Source organism: Schistocerca serialis, chromosome 11 (assembly GCF_023864345.2).
Source record: "Schistocerca serialis cubense isolate TAMUIC-IGC-003099 chromosome 11, iqSchSeri2.2, whole genome shotgun sequence".
Lineage (NCBI taxonomy): Eukaryota > Metazoa > Arthropoda > Insecta > Orthoptera > Acrididae > Schistocerca > Schistocerca serialis.
The window spans coordinates 131,352,304-131,378,612 of NC_064648.1; the positions used below are offsets into that span (position 1 = coordinate 131,352,304).

At 45.2% G+C, this 26,309-nt stretch overlaps 2 protein-coding genes across 4 annotated transcripts in view; one reads left to right on the forward strand and one right to left on the reverse strand.

The window, feature by feature from the left end:
* Positions 1-26,309, reverse strand: part of LOC126426685 (S-phase kinase-associated protein 2-like) — a 192,618-nt gene that overhangs the window by 91,532 nt on the left and 74,777 nt on the right. The gene's annotated exons all lie outside the window — the stretch shown is intronic.
* On the forward strand, positions 14,781-22,892 carry LOC126426694 (uncharacterized). Of its 2 annotated transcripts, none has more exons than XM_050088616.1 (3): positions 14,781-15,193; positions 18,451-18,597; positions 18,729-22,892. In XM_050088616.1, exons 1-3 carry the CDS (start codon positions 15,179-15,181, stop codon positions 19,158-19,160), a joined length of 594 nt encoding a protein of 197 aa, XP_049944573.1. In that variant the 5' UTR covers positions 14,781-15,178; the 3' UTR covers positions 19,161-22,892. The 2 variants fall into 2 exon arrangements, with proteins under 2 accessions (XP_049944573.1, XP_049944572.1); XM_050088615.1 differs by having other exon boundaries at positions 14,781-15,147.

Below are 26,309 nucleotides of genomic sequence, written 5' to 3' on the forward strand. Positions count from 1 at the left end.
AGCAGGTGGGGGGGAAACTGGAAAAATGGGGGGGGGGGGGGGGGGGGAAGGAGAGTAAAAGTGAAGGGGGAGTGGGGGAAAGGAGCCAATGGAAGAGGAGGATCCATAAGAGGGGTGGGGGGTGCTTAGCAGACATACCAGGGAGTGGGGAAGGCAGAGGAGGGGAGTACAAAAGGACTCGGGTGGGGGGAGAGAAAGGAGATAGGGAGAGAATAGGCGGGGAGAAAACACAAGATGGAAGAGGGGAGGAAGAGGGAGCCCAGGGAAAGGACAGAGGAAAGGAGGGGGGTGAGGATCAGAGTTGATAGGAAGGATAAATGGAGGGAGAGAAAGCATCATCCGGGAGGGGGAGTTGATGGAAGCCACCTTGGGAAAGGAGATGTAGGGTGTAGAGATGGAGGGTAGGGGGGACACAATGGTGAAGACGTGGCAGGGGGTGGGGACGGGAGAGGAGAGGAGCAACCAGGGGGTGAGGGAGTTCAAGACTGCGGGAGGTGTAGAGGATGCGGATATGTTCGAGGAATAGGAACAGGGGGGACGGGAGGCGTATATGGAAGGCGAGGCAGAGTACATGACGCTCAAGGAACTGGAGGGACTTATAGAATTTGGGGGGGGGGGGGGGGGCAGATATCCAGGCAGGACTGGTATAACAGAGGATGGGACGGATTAAGGATTTGTAGGTGTGGAGGATGGTAGAGGGGTGCAACCCCTAAGGATTTGTAGGTGTGGAGGATAGTAGAGGGGTGCAACCCCCATGTCCGGCCGGAGAGGAGTTTGAGGAGTCGGAGGCAGTTGTGGGCTTTGGATTGGATTGAGCAGAGATGAGGGATCCAGGTGAGGTGACGGTCAATGGTGAGGCCAAGGTAGGTTATGTTCCACAAACTTTTTTTTTTTTTCTTTATTGTGATTTTAACACCTTATACAAAGGCGGGCTGGCAGCAGCACAATACGCCGCTCTTCAGCCTTGAGTGTTACAACAAGTAGTACATAAAGGTGGCACAGAGTAGACAGTAAAAACGGTGGGCAAAAAAATGTAGACACTAAAAATCGAAAAAACATGGAGCCGTTCACGCTGGACGAGAAACATCACTAACACTGGGCGACACGATGCACAGAACATGGATGATGGCGACGGCACGTGAACGGTGGGGGCGTGACGGCGAACAACACTACACACAAACGAAGGCACACACACGAAACACTGACGGCGATGATCTCCGGCGCGCAAATGTTCACTGAGCGTGTACGAGTCCGGGGACCTGTCAAGAGAGGAGGTGGAGGAGGAGGAATGGGAAGGGGAATGGGAGAGGGGGGAGCAGAGATGCCATGGGCAAAGGAGAGAGGGGGAGGGAGGAAGGGGGAGGGGAAGCCCGGTGGAGAGGGGAGGAGGGAGGGGGGAAAGGAAAGAGGAGGGAAGGGAAGGGAGGGAGAGAGGGTGCCTAAAGGAGAGGACACAGGAGGTGGGGGCGAGGATCAAAGTTGATAAGAGGGGTAGATGGAGGGGACGAGGACATCATCAGGGAGGGGGAGCTGGCGGAAGCCACCTTGGGAGAGGGTAAGGAGGGTGGAGAGATGGAGACCGGGTGGGACGTGGGAATACAGGCGCGGCAGCGGGCGGGGGTGAGAGAGGATCGGGGACACGAGCGGGTGAGGAGGATCAAGTTTACGGGAGGCGTACAGGATCCGTATCCTTTCAAGGAAAAGGAGGAGGTGGGGGAAGGGGATGAGATCATACAGGATCCGCATGGGGGAGGGGAGACGGATGCGATAGGCAAGGCGGAGAGCATGGCGTTCAAGGATTTGGAGGGATTTATAGAAGGTAGGGGGGCGGAGATCCAGGCTGGATGGGCGTAACAAAGGATAGGGCGGATGAGGGATTTATAGGTGTGGAGGATTGTGGAGGGGTCCAGACCCCACGTGCGGCCGGAAAGGAGCTTGAGGAGACGGAGTCGGGAACGTGCCTTGGCTTGGATGGTCTGGAGATGGGCAGTCCAGGAGAGGCGACGGTCGAGGGTGACGCCAAGGTACTTAAGGGTGGGAGTGAGGGCGATAGGACGGCCATAGACGGTGAGATAGAAATCAAGGAGGCGGAAGGAAGGGGTGGTTTTGCCTACAATGAGCGCCTGGGTTTTGGAGGGATTGACCTTGAGCAACCACTGGTTGCACCAAGCGGTGAACCGGTCAAGATGGTATTGGAGAAGGCGTTGGGAGTAGTGATGGGGAGCTCGTGAATGAGTCGTTCAAATCAACGCTTCACTTCCGTGAAGTGTGAACTAACCACTCAATTTCAATGAACTGGTACTTCAAACTCTTCACAGATAGCACACTCCACACTTTTTTCTAGTACACTCACTCTCTTCCCCTCTCCCTCTCCCACTACATCGGCGCTACGTCACCCATCCTCCCTTCACTTCAGTCCTCCCTCCGCTGCCTGTCGACGAATCGCACGGGGTTTGTGGGGAACGATAGGTTTACGAGGGGTTGGGGAGGTGAGGGGCGAGGGGAAGGCAGCGTCAGCTGCTACGTGCAGTGCTGACATTACTTGTGACTATTTGTGCAGTCCAGCTATACTTCGCGTCTACGGGTAGCCTACCGTTGGCAGCGCTTGCACACAAATGAATATTAAAGATACAAACGAAGAGGCTGGCTGTGTGAGCACGCACAGCCAACATGAAAATAAAAGGTTTGTTAATAACACTGAAGGAGGGATTTTACCTGAAATCGTACCAATGACTACAGGTGACAGGTGACGTTTTGAATCTGGAGGGTTATTATTCTCAACAAAAATAAAATCTACAGGAAAACTTCTGAATAATTACTTAACGTAGGTATATAGACTGTGACAGTGGTAAACATACTCATTCTATTTTGGATTAAATTTTACAAGGAACATAAAATTGGACTGCATTTCGTTGGTAGCCCTATTTTTCAGTTCATGAATACAACAAATAATATTTCATTTGGCAGATAAAGACTTTTTTGGACGCTTCATGAGAAAATTTCGAGCAAGATTAAATGTAATACCTTCTTTATATGTGACAGGCTTCTCTGTTTATCTTTCCTTTGTCCCCTTCGACCATGCTCTATTTAAGTTAACTCAGACGCTGTAAGAGCGTAAAACGTTGCGTGCACGTTACTGCATAGTTTGGCCATCTGTTGGTAAAATTATGAAGTATTAAGAAGCTTCATTGTACGAGCGAGGCGAAGCGAGCGTAGCAGCGGCGAACTGGGCAACTTCGACAGGCTTCCGTACTTCACGAATGAACTACTTCATTTGAACGTTTCACGGCAAAGAGTGAAATGAATGAAGTAGTTCACTGGAATGAACGAGTTCGACCCATCTCTAACACAAACAAATAGCAATGCAGATCGAAGATGCACACAACAGTCGATGTATACAGCATTCACACAACAGTCGATCGGACAACTCGTGGAACACGCGATGACGCGTGCCTACGTCATGAAATTTATTGTCCTTCATTCCGGTGTAAGCTACATGAGAAACTCTCTCTTTTTTGTTGCAAGTAATTTGTATTCCATCCTAGTAGCTTTTTGCAGTGGTGTGTAGATGTAAACGTGTTGGAAATGCTACATAACAACGTTGCAGAGCACGAATTTAAAAAAAAAAATCTGTCAAAAATTTTATGGTACTTCGAGCTGTGGAGTCTAATTTTGAAATGACTCAAAAGCCAAGAACTGCTTCCTTATTTGCGTCCTTTATCCGTGTGGGATATGATAAAACAATTGCTGTAAGTACAATTCAGTATGTCCTCTCAAAAATATGCCGCACGGGCGGCACGGCTACACATGGTCACGTGATGCCCCACCAGAAATACGAGGGATAGAACGATCGCCATGTTTTCCCGACAGCGTTTCGAGCTGACATCTGTTGGCGACGTCGAGCAACAGTGCAGGACGTAACGGCTGTGTACTGGATCTCGCAATAAGCTGTTCAGCAGGAAAATGCTGAAAATAAGAACGATGTCTTTACCGATATCAATTACTTGTTTCCAGTTGCTTCAGAAAATTTGAATAAATGTCCATATCTATGGCCATCTTGTAAGGAATGTACTTCACACCCAGCAACATTCTTGCTAATGTGTTTATTATATGTGGGAAATTGAAAAATGGTCGCACTTAGAAGTGGCAGCTCAAAACATTTCTTTAATCAATTTTTGCAAGGTTTGGACTTTATGTTCTGAACCTGTTGATGCAATGCAACGAGCCCGTCATAAGCTCCATCCTCCTGGCTTCGGACCAGCACGCCTCATAACGCCCACCACCCCAGCCTGGCTCCTGAGTATCCTGACCAAATGGTGCTTTCCTGTGCCCCCATTTAATGAGCACCGGTCAAGATGGGATTGGAGAAGGTGTTGGGAGCGTTGCAGGGTGGGGGTGGGGGCAAGGGCAAGGAAGGCGGTGTCATCGGCAAACAGGAGAAGGTGGATGGGGGGTGACGGCGGTGGCATGTCCGCCGTGTACAACAGGTACAGAAGGGGGGAGAGGACAGAGCCTTGGGGCACACCGGCGGAGGGGAAAAAGGTGTAGGAATCGGTGTTATGGATGGTGACATAGGATTCCACAAACTTTTTTTTTTTTCTTTATTGTTATTTTCAAACCCGTACAAACAGGCAGGCTGTCAGCAGCATGGTACGCCGCTCTTCAGCCGTAGAGGAGATAAAGAAAGAACAGAAAGAATACACAAATGTGACATAACGGTGGGTAATAAAACAGTAGACACATAAAGACAAACACGGAGCCGTTCACACTCGACGATAATTCACTACAAACTGTTGTCACGATGCACTAACACTGAAGATGGCGATGGCACAGGTGAACGATGGAGTATGACGGGAACACTGAACACTAAACATGACGGCACTCACGAGACACTGATGGCGATGATCTCCGGCGCGCGAATGTCCACTCAGCGTGTACGAGTCCGGGGACCTGCCAAGAGAGGAGGTGGAGGAGGAGGAGGAAGGGGAAATGGGAGAGGGGAGAGCAGAGATGCCATGGGCAAAGGAGAGAGGGGGAGGGAGGAAGGGGAGGGAAGCCCGGAGGAGAGGGTAGGAGGGAGGGGGGAAAGGAAAGAGAAGGGAAGGGAAAGGGGGGGAGGGAGGGTGCCTGAAGGAAAGGACACAGGAGGTGGGGGGGAGGATCAAAGTTGATAAGAGGGGTAGATGGAGGGGACGAGGACATCATCAGGGAGGGGGAGCTGGCGGAAGCCACCTTGGGAGAGGGTAAGGAGGGTGGAGAGATGGAGACCGGGTGGGACGTGGGAATACAGGCGCGGCAGCGGGCGGGGATGGGAGAGGATTGGGGAGACGAGCGGGTGAGGAGGATCGAGTTTACGGGAGGTGTACAGGATCCGTATCCTTTCAAGGAAAAGGAGGAGGTGGGGGAAGGGGATGAGATCATACAGGATCCGTGTGGGGGAGGGGAGACGGATGCGATAGGTGAGGCGGAGAGCATGGCGTTCAAGGATTTGGAGGGATTTATAAAAGGTAGGGGGGGCGGAGATCCAGGCTGGATGGGCATAACAAAGGATAGGGCGGATGAGGGATTTATAGGTGTGGAGGATTGTGTAAGGGTCCAGACCCCACGTACGGCCGGAAAGGAGCTTGAGGAGACGGAGTCGGGAACGTGCCTTGGCTTGGATTGTATGGAGATGGGGAGTCCAGGAGAGGCGACGGTCGAGGGTGACGCCAAGGTACTTAAGGGTGGGAGTGAGGGCGATGGGACGGCCATAGACGGTGAGATAGAAATCAAGGAGGCGGAAGGAAGGGGTGGTTTTGCCTACAATGATCGCCTGGGTTTTCGAAGGATTGACCTTGAGCAACCACTCGTTACACCAAGCGGTGAATCGGTCAAGATGGGATTGGAGAAGGCGTTGGGAGCGTTGCAGGGTGGGGGCAAGGGCGAGGAAGGCGGTGTCATCGGCAAACTGGAGGAGGTGGACGGGGGGCGACGGCGGCGGCATGTCCGCCGTGTACAAAAGGTACAGAAGGGGGGAGAGGACGGAGCCTTGGGGCACACCGGCGGAGGGGAAAAAGGTGTAGGAATCTGTGTTATGGATGGTGACATAGGAAGGACGGCGGGAGAGAAAGGAACCGATCAGACGGACGTAGTTAATGGGAAGGGCAAAGGTTTGGAGTTTGAAGAGGAGACCGGAATGCCAGACGCGGTCATAAGCGCGTTCGAGGTCAAGAGAGAGGAAGATTGCGGAGCGACGGGAATTAAGCTGTTCGGAAAGGAGATGAGTGAGGTGAAGGAGAAGATCGTCGGAAGAGAAGGATGGCCGAAAGCCACACTGGGTGACGGGAAGGAGGCGGTGCTGGCGGAGATGCTGGTGGATGCGGCGGGTGAGGATAGATTCCAGGACCATGCTGAAGACCGAGGTAAGGCTGATGGGACGGTAGGAGGAGACGGCGGACGGCGGATTGCCAGGTTTAAGGAACATGAGGATACGGGAGGTTTTCCACAGGTCGGGGTAGTAACCGGTGGACAGGACTACATTGTAGAGCCTGGCCAGGGTGGAGAGGAAAGAGACAGGAGCTTCATGAAGGTGACGGTAGGTGGCACGATCGTGACCAGGAGCGGTGTTGCGTTTTGTGCGGAGTGTATCAATGAGATCCTGTGTAGTGATAGGGGCATTGAGTTCCGTGTGTGTAATGTTGTCCAAGTACTGGAAACCAGGAGCGAGGGGAGGGACAGAGGTGTCAGTTCGATCGCGGATATCCGGGAAGAGGGAGTAATCGAACTGGGGATCGTCGGGGATGGAGAAGACATCGGAGAAGTAGGAGGCAAAGTGATTGGCCTTACTAAGGGTGTCAGGGAAACGGTGATCATCATGGAGAAGAGGATAGTAGGGGGAGGGTTTAGTTCCGGTAAGGCGACGGAAGGCCGACCAGAACTTGGACGAGTTGATTGGTAGGGTTGCATTTAAACGGGTGCATGTCTGTCGCCAGTCCCGGCGTTTCTTAGCCGCGAGCAAATTACGAACATGTCGCTGGAGTTGCCGGTGGCGCCGTAGTGTGTCCGGGTCACGCGTGCGGAGGAAGGCACAGTAGAGACGACGGGATTCACGGAGGAGGAGAACGGCCTGTGGGGGTAAGGTAGGACGGTGGGGGTGGATGGCGACAGTAGGAACGTGGGCCTCCACGGCCTCAGACAAGGTCTGCTGGAGAAAGGAGGCGGCATGGGTGACATCGTCAGGGTGGTGGTAGGTGAGAGGGTGGCTATCGACCTGGGTGGAAAGGGTATCCCGGTAGGCATTCCAGTCGGCTCGGGAATAGTCGTGGACATACTTAGGGGGAGGGTCAGTACGAGGATCGGGGCGAGGGCGACGACCGTCTGAAACGGTGAGGAGGACAGGGAGATGGTCGCTACCAATAGGCTCCAGGACATCCACCGTTATGCGGCCAAGGAGGTTGGGGGAGGAGAGGATAACATCAGGAGTGGAGTTGGATTCAGGACGGGTATGCCGGGGGATGGGGACGAGGTCACCTTGAAGGGTGGAGAGGAACCGATGCCACCGCCGTAACTGGGCAGCGGAACGACTATGGATGTTGAGGTCGGCGGCGATCACGTAGGAGGAAAAGGTACGATCGACGTGGGAGAGGAAGTCGAAGGGAATAGGAGCGTTGGGGTGGACATAGATGGTGGCGCAGGTAACGGTAAGGCCGGGGAAGAAGAGACTAAGGATCAGGTGTTCGGTGGGGTCGGGAAGGAGAGGTTGGAGCCGAACGGGGATCTGGCGGTGGTGACCAATGGCAACTCCGCCACGCGCAATTGGGAGGGGATTATCGGAGCGGTGGAGGAAGTAGGGCGAAGTGGGAATGGTGTGGTGGGGTTGGAGGAAGGTTTCATTAAGGAGGAAGGCATCCACGCGGTGGGTGGCAAGGGTGTGCAGGAAGAGGTTCCTGTTGGCAGGTAGGGAGCGGATGTTGTTGAAAAGGATACGTTGCTGTCGCACCATGATAGGGATTTAGACGAGGGTGTCGAGGCGGGAGAAGGTGAAATGGGCCTGGTTGTTGGAGTAGGTGGCGTACATCTTGAGTTGGAATATGGAACGGGCGGCGAGGGAGATCTGGTGGAGGGTGTGTGAGCGCTGAAAGGGATGAACATTCTGGAGGACGATGGTAAGGAACCTGATGATGTCCTCAGCGGTGGGGGGGGGGGGGAACGAAGGGAATTGCCAGGAGGGGTGGGGGCGTCCAGGGGACGCACAGGGACGGTGAGTTCAGGAGTGGTTGGAGGGGGTCGGGCTTTACACTTTTGGGAGTAGGTGGGATGGGGGAGAATGCAGGTATTGCAGGAAGGAGGGGATTGGAGGTTGGGGCACTGCCTGAGGAAGTGCACTTGCCGACAATGCGGGCAGGTGGGGGCCTCGCGGCACTCAGCTGTGGGGTGCGCATTATAGCGTAGACACCTCTGGCAGCGCAGGGATTGAGGAGGGGAACGGGAGAGGTCGACCTTGTACACCTGGTTAAAAAGGAGGGCACCCTCCTTCAGGAGACGGTCAATGGAGGCGGCGTGCTCAGAAAAAACCCGCATAAGGCGGGTGGGGCCGGCAGCGTTATGTATGCGGAGAACCGCACGCACCTCCAAATGGGGATGCGCCTGGAGCTCCGCCAACACCTCCTCCTCCGTGATCACTGGACTAAGCCGAGTGATCACGGCGGTGAGAGTTGGCGGGCGATGCGGAGGTTGGGGTTGGCGGGAGGGAGGTGGTGAAGGAGCAGGGGTGAGAGAGGCATGAGGGCCAAAGCGGGTGACAGGGATGCGGGAAAGGAGGTACGTGTGGAGGGTTGGGCTGGGGGAGGAGATGAGGACCGAATCTCGGCGAGGAGTGAGGAGGGAGATGGGGGCACCAGGACAATGCTGGCGAAGGAAGAGGGTGAGGTTCCGGGCTTCAAGGAGAGAGGGATCAGGACGGGAGAGGAGGTAGCGGTAGGAGGAAGGGGGAGAGGAGGAGGATGAGGGGGCAGGGACAGGCGGGGAGACTTCCATGGCATCAGGGGTGGGGGAAGGAGTATGAGGCGCAGCCTTTTTGGAAGCAGAGGAAGCAGGAGTGCCACCGGGGCGCTTGACGGCTGTGGAGGAGGTGTGGGGGATGGGAACAACGGGAATGTGGCGGGGAGGGGCAGGTCCCGGGGCCGGAGTCGGCGCCGGAGATGGTGACGGTGACGGTGAAGGCGAAGGTGACGGTGACGATGACGATGACGGTGGCAGTGGCGGCGGTGATGGCGAAGGTGACGGGGAGAGCTGGGCGTGGGCAGTGGCCCGACGGGCCACCACCCGAGAAGGAGCTGCAGTGACAGGCTGGGGGAGTGGGGGGAAGGGATCAGAACGAGAGGAGCGGGAGGAAGAAGTGGGAGAGGGGGCGACAAAGATAGAGGGTGAAGGGAGAGTGAGGAGAGGTGGAATGGAAGAAGGGGGGTGGGACTGGGCACACCAAGTTATAGTGGTGGAGGCGGCGGAAGGGGAGGTATAGACAATGGCGGTGGTGGTAGTAGTGACAGTGGTGGTGGGGGCGGACATGACGGGAGAGAGAAACAAGAACGAACAGAACGAAGAGGAGAGGGCAGAAACTGGGGACAGACAAAGACGAAGACGGATGGAGACGAAGACGGCCGTAGACCAGGGTCAGGACGGCGGCGATGGCGGCGACCAGGCGGCACCGGAAGGCGGCGGCGGCGGGCACCGGATGGCGGCGGCGGCGGCGGCGAGCCCCGGCAGGCGGCGACGGCGGCGGCGGCGGCGGCGGCGGCGTCGGCGGCGATCAGCAGGCGGCGGCGATCAGCAGGCGGCGGCGGCGAGCACCGGCAGGCGGCGACCACGCGGGGGCGGCGAGCCCCGGCAGGCGGCGACGGCGGCGGCGGCGGCGTCGGCGGCGATCAGCAGGCGGCGGCGATCAGCAGGCGGCGGCGGCGAGCACCGGCAGGCGGCGACCACGCGGGGGCGGCGAGCCCCGGCAGGCGGCGACGGCGGCAGCGAGGACCGGAAGGCGTCAACCAAGCGACGACAGGCAGGGATCTTCCACGTCGAAGGCGCACCCTGAGAGTAGCCCAGGCAGTGAAACTCTTCGATGAAGAAGAGAGGGAATCCAACCCTCGAATACGGATTCCACAAACTTTTTTTTTTTTTTTTTTTTTTTTTTCTTTATTGTATTTCAATTCCCCATCGGGGCGGGCTGGCAGCAGCATATGCGCTGCTCTTCAGCCGAAAGACATAGAACAAAACAATAGAAGACATTTAAAAACAGCAAAGGAGAGAAGAAGGCGAACATAGATATACAAAAGGGAGAACATCATGGAAGGCAATATACAAAAAAAAAAAAAAAAAAAAAAAAAACGGGGTGACTGTAAAATGGAGATAAAAAAAAAAAACTGTTTAAAAGTAGCACACACAAAAAGCCACACTCTGCGATGATTAAAAGAACACAAGGCACAGTATGACTGGAGCATGAAGGTGTTGACGGATGGCATAGCACACTGACGGCGAACCTCAAGGCAGTACACAATTAAAATCACACCTCTGGACGCACACGAGAAATAGCACGAAACACAACACTGACGTGGCACACTGATGATGATCAATACAGAGGATCTGCCAGGTTCAAGGAGATGAGGGAGACCTGAAGAAGGGAGGGAGGGGAAGAGATGGGGGAGGGGAATGGGGGTTGCTCGGAAGAGGGCCAGGTAGGGAGGGATGTGGGAAGGAGAGAGGCAAGTATGGGGTGCAGGGTCTCAGGGGAGGGGGGGATGGAGGAGAATCCGCTCTGGGAGAAGGAGGAAAGAGGAGAAGGGGGCCCTGGGGAGGGGGGGGGGGGGAACAAGGCCGGGTTATAGTTGGAAGGAAGGGTATATGTCACGGCGAAGTTCGTCATCCGGGAGGGGGAGGCGTTGGAAATTGCCCTGATGAAGGAGATGGAGGGTGTGGAGGTGGAGAGAGGGAGGGATACAGCGATAGAGGCGCGGCAACGGGCGAGGGGTGGAGAGGAAGGAGGAAACCAGAGGGTGGGGGGGATCAACCCTGCGAACAATGTAAAGGATGCGGAGATGTTGGAGGAACAAGAGGAGGTGGGGGAAGGGGATCAGTTCATACAGGAGCCGTGTGGGGGAAGGAAGGCGGATACGGAAGGCAAGGCGGAGCGCATGGCGTTCAAGGATTTGGAGAGCCTTGTAAAAGCGGGTGGGGGCGGAGATCCAGGCGACGCTGGCATAACAGAGGATAGGACGGATGAGGGATTTGTAGGTGTGGAGGATGGTAGAAGGATGCAATCCCCATGTCCGGCCGGACAGGAGTTTCAGCAGGCGGAGGCGGGAATGGGCTTTCTGCTGGATGGTCAGGAGATGAGGGGTCCAGGTGAGGTGTCGGTCAAGGGTGAGGCCAAGGTATTTCAGGGTGGGGGTGAGTTGGATAGGACGACCATAAAGGGTGAGGTAGAATTCCACAAACGAGGGTGGTTTCTATATATTTCAATGAATTCACATACAAACTCTCGAGAACACTGACGAGTATCAGTCATTTTAATGCCCTGTGCGCATAAATACAAACACTAGACTGAGCAAACAGCTGTTTCGCGCCAGATTTGCAGCGATCCCCTGTCCACACGCTCCAACTTGTCTGCGCAGATGTGGTTTGAACCCACAGATTTGAGAGGTTTCGCTCAAACCTCCAACTCCAACTTCCAGGTTTGCACACACCTTAGGTTGGTGCAAATCTTCCGTCCACACGCAACGATCTGTCTGCGCAGATGTGATGTGTGCAGACATTTGCGCAGACAGATCGTTGCGAGTGGACGGGCCTTAACTGTGGCCCCTCGGAATATTCGGTATTCGCTAGCGAAAAATAACTTGGCAGTTATTAATAACCGTTAACGATAACGGTTATAAAAGAATAACTGGAATTGTGATAACAGTTACTCGAGAATAACCGTTTGGCATACCTCTATCGTGTGTGAACGCAATGAGTCCGCTCTTTAGTTCCTGCCTGCCCTCTGTCGACGTCAGTCCGTACTACTCGGCCGCTGCGGCTCGCCACCACCACCACCACCACCACCACCAGCTGCTGCTCTCTGGCGACGCTACTTGACACTACGTGGAGCCAGCCAGGTGTAGAATTCCTGCCTCTGTTGTCTGCGCGCCTGACACGCCACAGCTAAATGCGGCGACCGGACTGACGCCATTAAGTAAAAGATTTATTTTGTTTTACGTCGTTTTATCATCGTAACAATACTTTAGCGGGAGATGGCTGACCCTGAACCAGCTGATCCGAAAACAGTAATTTTATGATGTAAAGTAGTCATTGGTGCAGCGAATTTCATTGAGTGAAACGAAGAAAAACCTGACATAATTTTATGTGAAGCAGGCCTCTTCAGGGGCCCTCACACGTCCAGTAATACTGTCAAACCGTCAATATGCTGACCGTCTGAGAGCCCGTACACTGATGAGCTGTATTGATGGCCTTCAAAGTATTCTCGGTATTGTTAATACATACTGAAACTGTGGGGTTAAGTATTGACGGTTTGACAATATTCTATATTCTGATGTTGACAGAGCTTCACGTATTGGCCACTCAGCATTAGTTTTCTTTGCTTGCTTTCAATTCGCCTTTGTTCGTATCACACCTAAAATTAAATTTTTGAAGTGATCTTTTAACATAGAACAATTTTAATAGACCGATGTGAATGTAATCACTGTATATGCCACTTTAGGATGGTCAACGGATGATTGATTCTCTATGTCAATGCTTACCTTAGTATAGTATCGGTTGATGACTTACATAACAGTTCGGAAAAGCCCTTTCTCTTACAAAAATACGTCATATATCTGAAATGACTAATAATAAATCCGCGAAATGCATATCAGTTTCTCGAAATTATTAAAAAACGTAAAAAAAAAAAAAAGATAGTTTTACGTCTGTTGCCTGGACGTATCCCTGCTGGGCAGATATATAGTTGCTTCACAAGTTCCCTAAAATTTTAGTAATTATGTTTGCTACTACTACAGAACTAGACTCTGAGCATTCGAATGACCTACATGTCGCCAGAAATCTCTTTGTTACTCGTAATTTCTCGTCAGCTGAGACTGACTCTCTCGTTAACGTAGGTTGCTTCTCTGATTTATCTCGCCTCAACATTAGTAACTTGTTGTTCTGGTATGGTGCAGGACTCACCAGACACAAAACTTCTGGGTCCATGGTTCTGATTATCTGTAAATAAACACAGGGACAGTCGGTCGTTTTTTCAACCATTCTCACAGCCATTTCGTCTTTTTAATCTGTCATCCATTGCTTGGAAGCAGTAGGTAATATAACTGCAACACACACTCTTCCTTTCCCGTGTTCGACATCTTAGCTTGTAAAACTTGGCTGTCAACTGAGGATTTTTGTCAGTATTATTGATTATGTGAGGTCACTTCAGTATATTGCAGGTTTGACAAACTACTATTATCAATAAATATTGAGCACGTGCAGGCCCCTAACAGTTGTCTGCACTATGCTGTCGGCATCTAGTTTAAAATAACTAGAGTACACTAAGAGTGTACGATAGTAAGTTCCAAAGTATACCCGAAATTCAGTTAGAACATGACTAAAGTAACGTACAACAACGAATTGATGAAGCTCACAACTAGCTACGAATGTGTCTTATTTATAATAACTGAAGATGATGAGTTGCAAAAGAAAATAAACAAGAGATTGAAAATGATTTGGGGCCGCTAACCTGTAAAATTAAACTTCCGACCGGTCCGAAATAGAGGGTATTTGAACAGTGCAACCAGGAGGTTGACTTGTAGCAACGAGATATCGCGGTGTTCATTAAACGGGGGCACAGGAAAGCACCATTTGGTCAGAACACTCGGGAGCCATGCTGGGGTGGTGGGCGTTATGTGGCGTGTCGATCCGAAGCCAGGAGGATGGAGCTTAGGACGGACTCGTTGCATTGCATCAACAGGTTCGGAACATAAAGTCCAAACCTTGCACAAATTGATTAATGAAATGTTTTGATCTGCTGCGTCTAAGCGCGAGAAGTTTTCAATTTCCCACATATAATAAACACATTAGCGAGAATGTTGCTGGGTGTGAAGTACATTCCTTACAAGATGGCCATAGATATGGACATTTATTCAAATTTTCTGAAGCAACTGGAAACAAGTAATTGATATCGGTAAGGACATCTTTCTCGTTTTCAGCATTTTCCTGCTGAACAGCTTATTGCGAGATCCAGTACACAGCCGTTACGTCCTGCACTGTTGCTCGACGTCGCCAACAGATGTCAGCTCGAAACGCCGTCGGGAAAACATGGCGATCGTTATATCCCTAGGTTCGTTTGATCAGTTACCAGAATGCGCCAGACAACAGGCTGTACTGCGCATGCGCAGCTACGATGACGTAGCAGCCCGTGCTTGGTGCTTGCTCTGCTGATACGATTTTCGTCGTATTTCTGGTGGGGCATCACGTGACCATGTGTAGCCGTGCCGCCCGTGCGGCATATTTTTGAGAGGACATACTGAATTGTACTTACAGCAATTGTTTTATCATATCCCACACAGATAAAGGACGCAAATAAGGAAGCAGTTCTTGGCTTTTGAGTCATTTCAAAATTAGACTCCACAGCTCGAAGTACCATAAAATTTTTGACACTTTTTTTTTTTTTAATTCGTGCTCTGCAATGTTGTTATGTAGCATTTCCAACACGTTTACATCTACACACCACTGCAAAAAGCTACTAGGATGGAATACAAATTACTTGCAACAAAAAAGAGAGAGTTTCTCGTGTAGCTTACACCGGAATGAAGGACAATAAATTTCATGACGTAGGCACGCGTCATCGCGTGTTCCACGAGTTGTCCGATCGACTGTTGTGTGAATGCTGTATACATCGACTGTTGTGTGCATCTTCGATCTGCATTGCTATTTGTTTGTGTAGTTTCATTGTCCGCGTGTCCGGTGTTGCTCGCGTGAACGGCGTTCTGAACATGGGCTCTAACGGAGATGAGAAAGCTTTCGAACAGATCCTTCAAGATAATCTGAAAGATTTCGCTGTCGGTAACGACGGCAAATACTGTGGCTCTGTGATTCGGAGGAAGAGATCAAAAGACTATGAATAGTCTTAAGTGCATAGGGTATTCATACTCGGTAAGGAGCAGCCACCATCGCCAAAAATTGCATGAAGCCGCCACCAGTAAGTAAATTAGTGTCTCAAGTTTTTGTGCATGTGCTTCACAGTTAGTATACTAACACCATGAAGTGTTTCCGTTTTGGCAGAGTTATTGCTGTGGATCTTCAGTGAAAAAGAGTTGCTCAAATTTCTTTTCTCACCTCACCGACATTTTTGCTGTTTCTCATGAACATCCTCATTCCGTATTTCTGATTTCATGAGTCTGCCTTGTCTACCAATCCCTCCACTATCAGAGTGTTCTTTTCCTGTCAAGTCCTTGCAGAGTTTCTGAAGTCTTGCTCCCATTCTCTAAAGCATATGTCCTATAAATTCAAGTTTTTTGGTTTCACCATATGGTTTAGCAACCTCAACACTTAAAACCTTCAGAGTCACCATCACAAAGGTAGTGAGTGTATTGCACATCTTCCCTAGCAACTGATCTAATACAAACAGCTTCTGGATTAGAAAGGCATTTGAACATGAAAAAGAAGAGGTACTACACATAAGATAGGTCCATCTTTTTTGAAAGTGTACAATTATTGTATTGCTTTAATACCCAAATATGTATCACCATAGTTGTGGTGTCCTCAGCAGTTTCTTTTATTTATTTAGTGTGTATCTCCTGTGACTGACAAACCAAAATCAGCCATGGGTCTAAAGACAAGTGTATTAATTTAGACATGTGTATCATTTTGGTTCACCTGCCTCGAGAAAACTGGGTGTTTGTGTTGTCCTCATCATTTCATCTTGAAAGTGGTGTGATTGGGCTGAGCCAAATGTTCGGAATTTGTGTGGGCACTGATAACCACGCATTTGAGTGCCCCACAAACCAATCATCACCACCACCAGCATTTTGGTTGGGGGATGCAGGACACACAGAAAGTAGATAAAAAGAAATAAACCATTGAAGGTGCCACAACTGTTGTGATAAATGTTTGGATATTAAAACAATAATTGTGTATGCTAAAAGGTGGGCCCATGTTTAATTCATAATTATTTTTCTGCAGGCACAGGAAAAGAACTCAAAATTCCAATAGTTTATGAGAAATGCTTCTTCAAAATTCACAGTTGTGCTAAAGTTCCTTGCAGAGTATTACTGGAAGGCTTCAATTTCTGATGTACTTAAAGTTGCTCTTAGTGAACTGGGTTGATTCATAATAATTACATGCGATTATCTTTGTTGGCATTTAAGAAGGAAGCCCATAATGAACAGAGGCAGTGTCTTATATCATCAAGACTATTGGTGTTCAGAGGTGTCATACTAACTTGCTTAGTAGTAGACAGTGGTAGTGTGCAGAGAGAGTGATGTCAGAAGTTTTATCAGGTCCCATATTTTAAAATATGGATATTATTTTTCAGGGGGTGAAAGAAGCAGCCTAAAGTGTCTGTTCCCTGCAGTCTGGCCATTTAGCCACCAGAGAGCTTATCAGTTCCTTCCGTAAATAGGGTCCCACCCGGGTGATGAGTGGGAAGGGGTTCTTGTAGTTTCGATTCTGTCTCATTTACTTCTTCAGTTCAGACTCCTTTCACTTCACCCCACATTGTGCAGGCAGATACTTGCTGAAATATCCCAGTTCCTATTCCACATCCCTGTATAATGCAAACTTTCTGATTTTTTGTTACATTACACCATACTAATTCATTTTGTTGGCCATCCATGTAGGATGGAACTCTTGCAATCGTGTGTGTGTGTGTGTGTGTGTGTGTGAGAGAGAGAGAGAGAGAGAGAGAGAGAGAGAGAGAGAGAGAGAGAGAGAGAGAGAGAGAGTCACTAAAACAGATATGATGCTTATGGTTGCATAAATATATATGGCTACACATCTGTTGCTCATGTGCCTAATAATGGCTGATAATAGGCTGTAACATATTTCTTTACTGTGTTTTCAATAAAAGATTCCTCCAATGTCTACTTTCTGGTACATGAAAAGCACAGTCACTTACAGAAAACATTTTCAGCATATGCTGGCTTAAAACAGTTGTTTGTTAGGATAGTTTGACACTGTTCTATTGAACAGAACTAAATGTTATCCTTAACCACAAGTTAGATCAATAATATTTAGTAGCTCTTTAACAGAGTTTAGAACTCTCCTGATGACAGTAATATTTTTGATCTACTTGTGGAAGCTTATTACAGCCTTTTCCTGTGTGCAGGACACAAATTTGGCATTTACCTTAGATTTTTAAGATTTTGGTGTTGGTCGGATTTAATTTCATCTTTGTGTATGAAAGATGTTCTGTAGGAATTATTTGATTCTGCAGTAATTACAAAGATTTCACATTACATTTTGAAACTACAGTGGATCACAGGCATTACACATATTAACAAGTCATGTTATACCTTCATCAGTGTAGTCCATATGAGGTGCCAAATGTTTTTATGGTAAATTTTCACTAACTTTTAAGCAAAAGGCACTGCACTTCCCAAAACTTGATAGGTGTAGCAAAAACCCTACTAATTTTTTTGCTTAAATTGTCGAAAAGTTTTGTAAAGTACAATGCAAAACACGTGATACAGTGATTATGACAGTGATTATATGAAATGAAGTGTTATGAAGCATAGATCGTGAAAGTGAGCCCTTAAGGCTTACAGGTTATTGCACTTTGAAAGTAAACTGCAGAACTGATTGAGGTATTGTCATTTTAAACCTTGATCACTGTACGAAATATATACTTGCATGGAACTCTCAGCAGTTTTGAACAGAGCACTACTCTTTTTTGTATCCCTACTTCCTAACTTAAATATTGGTTGTACCATCTGTACAGTACTCCAGAAAACGATGCCATGAGTAATTATGAAGTGGTTATGTACATGCCATAACATTTAAAGCATAGCCTCTACACTAATGATTCATATTCCTGTCTTGTCATGTTATTATTTTTATCTGCCATCCTGTATTTCTATTGGGTGTGATGTGTTTGAATATTTCGGTGTTCTTTTCTTGTTACAGTTTGTGTGTTTCATATTTTCTACAATTTTGTAATTTTAATATTAGCACTTTACTGCATTTGGGAGGGGGGGGGGGGGGGGAGAGAGATTATATTTGGTGTGTACATTGGTACAGTGAGTTTAAAAGTGTTAGGCAACAATACTTAAGTCTGAGATTTAAATATTAATTGTGATTTAGAGTACTTTGTTGATATAGTTTTATGTACCTTTTAATCCAGGGTTCACTGTTAGGTTTCTTGTAAAATTCAAATTATTTTGGGCTAGAGAAAACCCTGTATGTGACTCTTCTGGATGTAGCATTTGAAGTTATATTTAATATTCTTTATACTTTCAGGCTGACCATGTTAACCCAGCAAAAAAGAGATTGTTGATTATGGATACGAAAAAGAGCGATTGCCCTGCCACTTTTTCAATTAAATATGTTAAAGTGTATCCAGGCTATTCTGTTCAATCAGTAGATGATCGTGAAATTAAAAAGAAAGTAAGTATGGGGTTTCTATTCTGTAATTTGATGTTTTTATGTCATTTGTTCTAGAAATAGTCTATTGCTCCACAAACTATTTGTACTTAATGCGTTGTCTCTTGTTAATTATAATAATTTTTGTGTTAAAGGTTGTCCACAGTTTAAAACAGGCTTTGGAGGCAGCCAATAAACCTGAAAGTGTTCTTCGCTTTTATGTGAGGGCGTCACCACCAGACCACCATACCCACAGCACAGAAAGCATAAAAGCAAGTGGAGACATACATCCCTTGCTAGCTGTGGAAATAGCAAAGGTTGTTGAAGATGGAACTACATCTGTGAGAATAATAAAGTTGCATCTTGAAAGATTTGTGAACATAACCTTCACTGGACCACACAAGCCAGATAATATGAACACTACATTTTACCCCAAACATCTCACAATATATAGTCATGTATACAGGGCCCTTAAGAAATTGAAGAAAAGTGTGTTTGACCAAGAGGCTTTGCAAATGCAGGTTAATGAGTGGCAGAAAGAATATAGAGGTGACAATATTTTTTTTCAGGCCTTTTTCAGATGTTGATGGAGAAATACAGCCATTGCTGTTTTGTTACGAGGGTGCATGGCAGAAGGATATGTTAAAAAAATATGGAGATGTATGTTTGCTTGATGCCACTTACAAAACAACAAAATATGACATTCCTTTATTTTTTGTTACAGTAAAGGCAAACGGATGCTGTTTAGTGGTAGGTTTTTTCTTTATTCAGGTAGAAGATACAAGGTCAATTGCTGAAGCACTACTTGTTTTCAAGAGGTGGAATACAGACTTCAACCCAACCTACAGGGTTACTGATTTCTCAGAGTCCGAGATAGCAGCAATTAAAGAAATATTTCCATTTTCAAAAGTGTACTTGTGTTCATTTCACAGGGAACAGGCTTGGGGGCGATGGGTTAAAAAGGGAGGGAATCTAACTGATAAGGAGTCTGTTCTGGAGCTTGTGGCGCTATGTTGCAGCGTCTCCATCTGAGGAACAGATCAAACTCAATGTTGAAATGTTAGAGACTCATGAGGTTTTTCGTAGGAACCCCAAGTCACTTATTTATTTTAAAAATCAATGGCTCTCAGTTGCTGAAAATTGGGTGAGAGCTTTCGAGAATATTGCCACATTTGCCAATATTAGAACCACAAACGGTGCTGAAACAATGAACAAGAAGGTCAAAAAGTCTTTTCTGAACTATGACACAGACAAAACATTAACAGGAGTTGTTAAGGTATTAGTAAATAGTTTCATTCCTGGCCTCATGAAAAAGTATTGCCAAATGAATTCTGTTATTAGAAAGAACAATGAAGTTGTACCTGCATTTTTGCATGGAAAGACACAGGAAAATATAACACACGTGTGGAAACGATATTCTTCTGCGGAAGAAAGCTTCAGTAAAGAGTCAGTGTCAGTAATAAGTGAGGGTGTTTTTTCCGTGAAAAGCGACACTTCAAAAGATCTTAGGTATACTGTAAACTTTGCGGAACCAAGTTGTACATGTGAAGATTACCAAAAGCACAAATATATGTGTAAACATTTTTGTGCCATCTTTATTTTCTATACTCAATGGGGTTTTGACAAAGTAAATGAAAAGTACAGAAATAGCCCGTTAATTTGTTTGGATAGGACATATGGGTATGGTGCAAGTGGCAGCTGTATTCCACAGACTGATTCTGCACTGCGTTAATTAGAGGAGTCCAGCAGTGATGATGCTATGAATGAAGAGCATAACATTCCTGAACCATCAGCTTCTCCTTCATCTCTGTTTCGAGAGGCAAGAGAGAGATGTCGGAATATTATAAATCTCACATACAGTTGTGACAATGACACGATAAAAAAGTGTTAGAGGCACTTAAAAATGTGGAACATATTGGTTGTCGAACCCTACAGAAAATGGTCTTCCTTTAGCAGCGACATCATCTACAAAAATGTAGGAACACTCATTTAAATGGAGGTAGCATTTGTGAAACATGTATTTGCCCTTTTGCTTTTCTGGATGTTCATACAGATTTAAAAATGAAATGGATTGATCAGAGTATGGTGAGTTAAGTGTCTACAGCAATCACTTACATTGGGAGATTTTTCAGTTTTACATTAAAATATGTGGTAGTACAGCAAATTTAAAACTGGAAGAACTTCCCAACCAAAATGAAAGTCATGGTTACACAACTTGCCATACCCTCATAAATACATTTTACCATCAATAGTTAAAGTAGATACCCAACTGTGTGCTGATTGTGCTACTACTGATACTTTTTTGTTAAGTGGAATTGGTAGCATGAAGCAAGACTGGAAGTACCAAAAAGCTCTTCTTTATTTCTTATAACAATAATAATTATTATTATTACACTTTATTACAAATATTGTCAGAGTTATTGGAGAAATACATAATAGGTGGTACCAATGGTCATTACTGAAGGTTGATACAAGAGAATTAAAACTCTGAATGGTTCCTAAAAAGCAGATCTGATCAAATTTTACAGAAAGCTACATGTAAATATACAGGAGTAAAAACTGTCACCACTGTTGGCATGAGAGTTTCCATAATGCTATAGCTAAGACTTTGTATGTAGTGTTTGACGATTCAGTATGGTACTTTTCCAGTAATGGGTAATGAAAATGTCATGGCGCCTGTGCAGAAGTGCCTATTTCATATTAGAGTTAGCGACCCATGTGTGCATCTGTTTAATGTTGAAAAGTGTTGTTTTCATATATGTTTGATCGGAAGTTAAACAACAACACTTTTCATGTAAAACAGATGCACATGTGTGTATGTAATTGTAACAAGAAACATATGCACATGTGCCATGTTCATTTCCCATTTCTGAAAAATGACTGACCATTCTAACTACATTTTATGTAGGGTTTATGTAAAAATTAGTAATGTTTACAGGGCTTTCTTGTCTCTTTTGCAACAAGTGAGGGATTGGCGGCCATTTATGTTCCACCACAGTTTCCGCACAAAATACTCAAACTTACTACTTGCACTGATTCAGTACAAAAGTCAATTACTAAAGCATATGACACCATTGCATTGTTGTATCTTTCTGTGCAGGCTCAGGGATATATGTTTCAATGGTAGGATTTTTCTGGTGTGTGTGTGTGTGTGTGTGTGTGTGTGTGTGTGTGTGTGTGTGTGTGTGTGTGTGTGACTACTTCCAAAAGCAGTTCCTCAACCATTTAGTCTTGTGGATCACACACACACACACACACACACACACACACACACACACACACACACACATTGATATTCTTTAATTATCCTTCAAGATGCAGCTGGCTAGTAGTACGCATCGCAACATAAAAAATAATAAATTCCCCACAGACAAGAATTAGATATGAACCAACAAAATTTCATGCAAGGATATTGCCCAAATTTGTGCCCCGTTAAGTTTTAATGATTCTGTAACAACAGATGATGTAACATGTCACCACAAGAAGTAATGCACTCCCATTTTCTACAGTTAGATAACCTGGTTCCTAAGACAGAAGTGTCAAGTGCGTCCAAGTGAAATAATGTAAATAGCTTTTTCCAAAAGGGAAATGCATCCTTAATAGTTTTTACCTTGAACTCTAAGAAACTGGCACCCAACCCATTAACTGTGGATGATGATTGTTCCATCTATTGGGAATTTGTAGAACTTCGTAAATTGGCACTCATACAATCAACTTCAAAGGAGGGTCGAGGAAAAGAAAAATCCAACCACTAAACACCACATCTTTGCATTGAGTGTCGGGCAAAACATAGGAAAGTCACATTTTGTATATATCATCTAGCAAATTAACTTGCATTGCTTTGTGTCACTGTTCTGTACTGCATTGGTATTGGGATTCAGACTCAGCAGGGAAAAGGTTCACATCCATAGGTTCTGTTTGTGCTCATTAATCTGAATCTGTATTAAATTTTCTTCACATTGCAGATTGTCTTGTCTGTGAAGTAAAACTTCGTGTAGTCGTGGTGTCACTTGATTTCTCTAGTGAAGTCAACGGGAATAAGTAGATTCTGTAAGCTTACGTGGATTTGGTTTATGTAGCTAAGTGGTACTTAATATTTAAAATTTGATAATCTTGTAACTTTTAAATACATAAGAATTTTTTTGTACTTATTACTATAGACATAGGATTTTTGTGTAAATGAGCTCTTAAAAAACTACAAATGTATTTGTTTTTGTAAATAAAGTGGCATGTCTCACACCATAATAAATTGTACAGATGAGCAGTGTAACATCTGAAATATGTGTTATGGATGTATACCATGTTTTTAATGAAAACTGTAATCATATTGTTTGTCCAATAAAACCAAATTTTTATTCTTTTTTTTGTTTCATTTCTAAATATTTTGCGATATTGATGGCATAAATTATTACATTCTTATATAAGGTAATATTTTGCAGATGTGCAAATTGTGGAAAAATGTGAAGCATGAGATGAATTAGGAAAAGTGTTATTTTGTTGAAAACCAACATTCTGAGCCTAAAGCTGTGTACAAAATACAAATTCAGGGCCATTACATGTCAAATCACGCAGGTCATGTCACTCATCTCTGATTTTCATGACACTTTGCATGTTTGGTCGTATTTATAACACCTTCTGCAAAATCTTTTTGTCCTCAGACTAAAAATTTCTTTATATTGGATTTTAAATGTAGTAATATTCTAATAACTGGGTTCTGCAAGAACGTTAATGCATAGTAGTACATATCTAAATAAATGCCCAAAACTCAGGTGTTTATGAAGCTTTCACTTTGGATTCTTTTTCATAAGTTAAGAGATGCACATACTTAACTGGCATGTAATTATTTAAGCACTAAAGTTACAAAAAAAAAAATACAGAAAGTTTTAATGTCACTTTCCAAGTTCTGGAAAAACTACAGACACCATGAAAAATGCTTGTCACATTTCTCCACCCTGGTGGGAACTTAAAATTGATCTTATATAACAATAACAGGACAGTAAACATTGCAATAAAATAAAATTACTACTGGGTTTTTCAAATGGACACACAAATGCAAAATCACAACACTTTGTATTGCTTAGGAAAAAAAAAAATTCTATATAAGATGCCATGCACTTTTTCTACGTGTTACTCTGCATGGCAATAGTGCATAATTTCTCCACATGTTATGAATTTGAGGGGAAAAATTGGAATTTTTTTACAAATTTAAATGCTGCAACTAAAGTTAGTCATTTGGGTTGCATTACTTCATACAAAAATAACATCTTATTTTCATCACACACTGCCATATTTTCCGAGATGTGACAGAGGGATGTATCTTTATTGGGAAAAAATTAATACCTATTCTTGACTAATGGGAATATAGAAAATCAACTTAGGCTGTTCTCAAGACAATGAATTTTAAATATGTAAAACACTTTCTGACAGTTGATACAAGATTTATTTTTGTTGAAACTTCTTTTTTTCTTTTTTTTTTTTTTTTAAAAAAAAGAAAAAAATGTGGGACCCCGAGTTTCCATAGAAATTGGATGTCCATTAAACACATGTCACATCATTGTTCAGAAGATCATTCAAATCAGATTGTGTAAAATGACAACCTATAGCAAGGGTGGCTCATGAAAATAGAGCCAAAAGTTATAAATTTAACTGAAACATTTTCATTACACAGGTAAACTTTATTTAGGGTGTCAAATTAGCATATTTAAACAACAATTATGGTAGCTACACTAATGTTAATTTAAAATGTAAATGTTCAGCAGTGGAGATCCCTGAAACTATGAAACTTCTTAATAGCATCTCTGATTTTTTTCCACTGTGAAATTATTTTTATTAACTTCATATCTTTTCATGAAAGTAACACGTTTTTGCATAATGTTGATTTAGGTACACCAACAGCACATAAAATGTGTTTCAAAGGAACAAAACAAGTCTTCCTTCACAGGCCAAAAAAATGACACTGCTGGACCAGGTAGGTGGAGAAAAAGTAGTTCAACATTTCCTTCTTCATCACATACATTTCTGACAAAGGCAAAGTACCACCTGTCATACACTGCTTCTACAAAAGAATTTTGTTGAGGATGAGTGCATGTTAATTGTGAGGCATTTTCATTGAATGAAGGCTTTTCAGAAGAAGTTACTCTTCTAATGTTTTAGATTAGAAGACTTTTTAGTACAGATTCATGAAATATCACCTCTGGGCCATCTGCATCACTTTAATTTCTATTACTGATGTCAGTTTTCTGTTCACAAATCTTACAACATGTTATGCACAATTTTTGGTTTGGATTCATATAGATTAATTTAGCATTTAATGTTTTAGACAAGCAAACTGACCTCCAATATTTAACTGTTTGTGTTTTTTGAAAGGATCACAAGTTTTTTGATGACTTTCAGAAACTTTTAAGTAATAGTATCTGTGATGACCACGTATAGTAGGACTTTCTTGATCTTTTGAAAAGCTTATATTGGGTTGCAGAAATATCAAATCTCATTCTTCACTCAGCTCTTCTGTTTCTTGTAGAGTTTTACCTAAGGTATAGGTGGTCAAATGACATGGTGTTTTTATTAATGTTCCAAGTGAGAATTCGCCTTTTTTCTATCACAACTGACTGAGCACTAATTCACTTAAAACATACTGTATAAAAATAGGATGATAGGGCCACTCCGGTAACAGAATAACCTGTCTCGCAGAAAGACAAAGACCAGCCAAGGCCAAATAGAGTAATGAATTTCAGTGATTGCTCCATGGATTTCATGCCTATAAAGGTTTCAAACAAGCTGCTGCTGTCTAAGTACACTTTATTACTGTGAGGAGGTGATTGGCTGAATCATATATATTATAGTCTTTAAATAATTACTGAATTAGTCAAATGAAAGGAAATAAATTTTTACACTTAAAGTTAACTTGCCTGCCTTGAATGAGTTATACTTAAGTATGCTAATTTGATACCCTTTCATCTGAGGCAGTGGGACAATGAGTGGATGTTCTTCCCTTTTCCAACGCGGCAGAAAGTATTTTGATTTCCATGTGTATGCCAATTAGCAGAAGACCCATTAAAATTTTTACTTTATCAGAAAGCTTACTATCTAAGGGATTGTACTCCAGTGAGGTCACTAGTCAATTTAAAATATTTTTCTTTAGAATGGAATTCTATAGGTGAAGTAAGCAGTCAAAAATTTAAAATTGTAACATAAGAGAAATGACGATCCTTCGAGAAGTGTTTCAGAAAAGCACTCTCTCTCACACACACACACTCAGAACATGCCGTTAGAATGAGAGGTGATGTCTTTTCACCACTGTAACAAACTACAAATCTAATGATCAGCTGGCACCTAAACCTTTTATAAGTTTGTGATTAACTGCAGCTCTTGTAATCTGGTGACATCAAGTGCTTTTGTCAGGCTGAGCTACTGTATGGGAATGCTTGGTAGTCAACAATTCCACCAATACAAGCCTACAATTTTGATAAAAGATGATGGATAGTAACTGCTTATTTGTGACGAAAAGTTAAGGCATTGGAAGCACGCACAAACAGATAGCATTATAATTTAGCTTTCATTTCATTGTATCCAGTTAGGAACCCCTGAGCATGGTTAGTGCAGTAGCTATTGTGCTAGCTTCAGATTCAGGAGACCCAGCTTCAAACTCCAGGTTGGCCGTGCAGATTTAGGTTTGCCGTAGTTTCCCCAGGCAAATCAGGAAGTCAGTTTTCTAAACAAGTGGAAGCTCTGTTTCT

Coding starts and splice junctions, on each gene's coding strand:
- LOC126426694 (XM_050088615.1), top strand. CDS start 15,112: ATGAATAGTCTTAAGTGCATAGGGTATTCATACTCG. Junction 15,148..18,450: donor GCATAGGGTATTCATACTCG/GTAAGGAGCAGC, acceptor TTATACTTTCAG/GCTGACCATGTTAACCCAGC. Junction 18,598..18,728: donor ATCGTGAAATTAAAAAGAAA/GTAAGTATGGGG, acceptor TTTGTGTTAAAG/GTTGTCCACAGTTTAAAACA.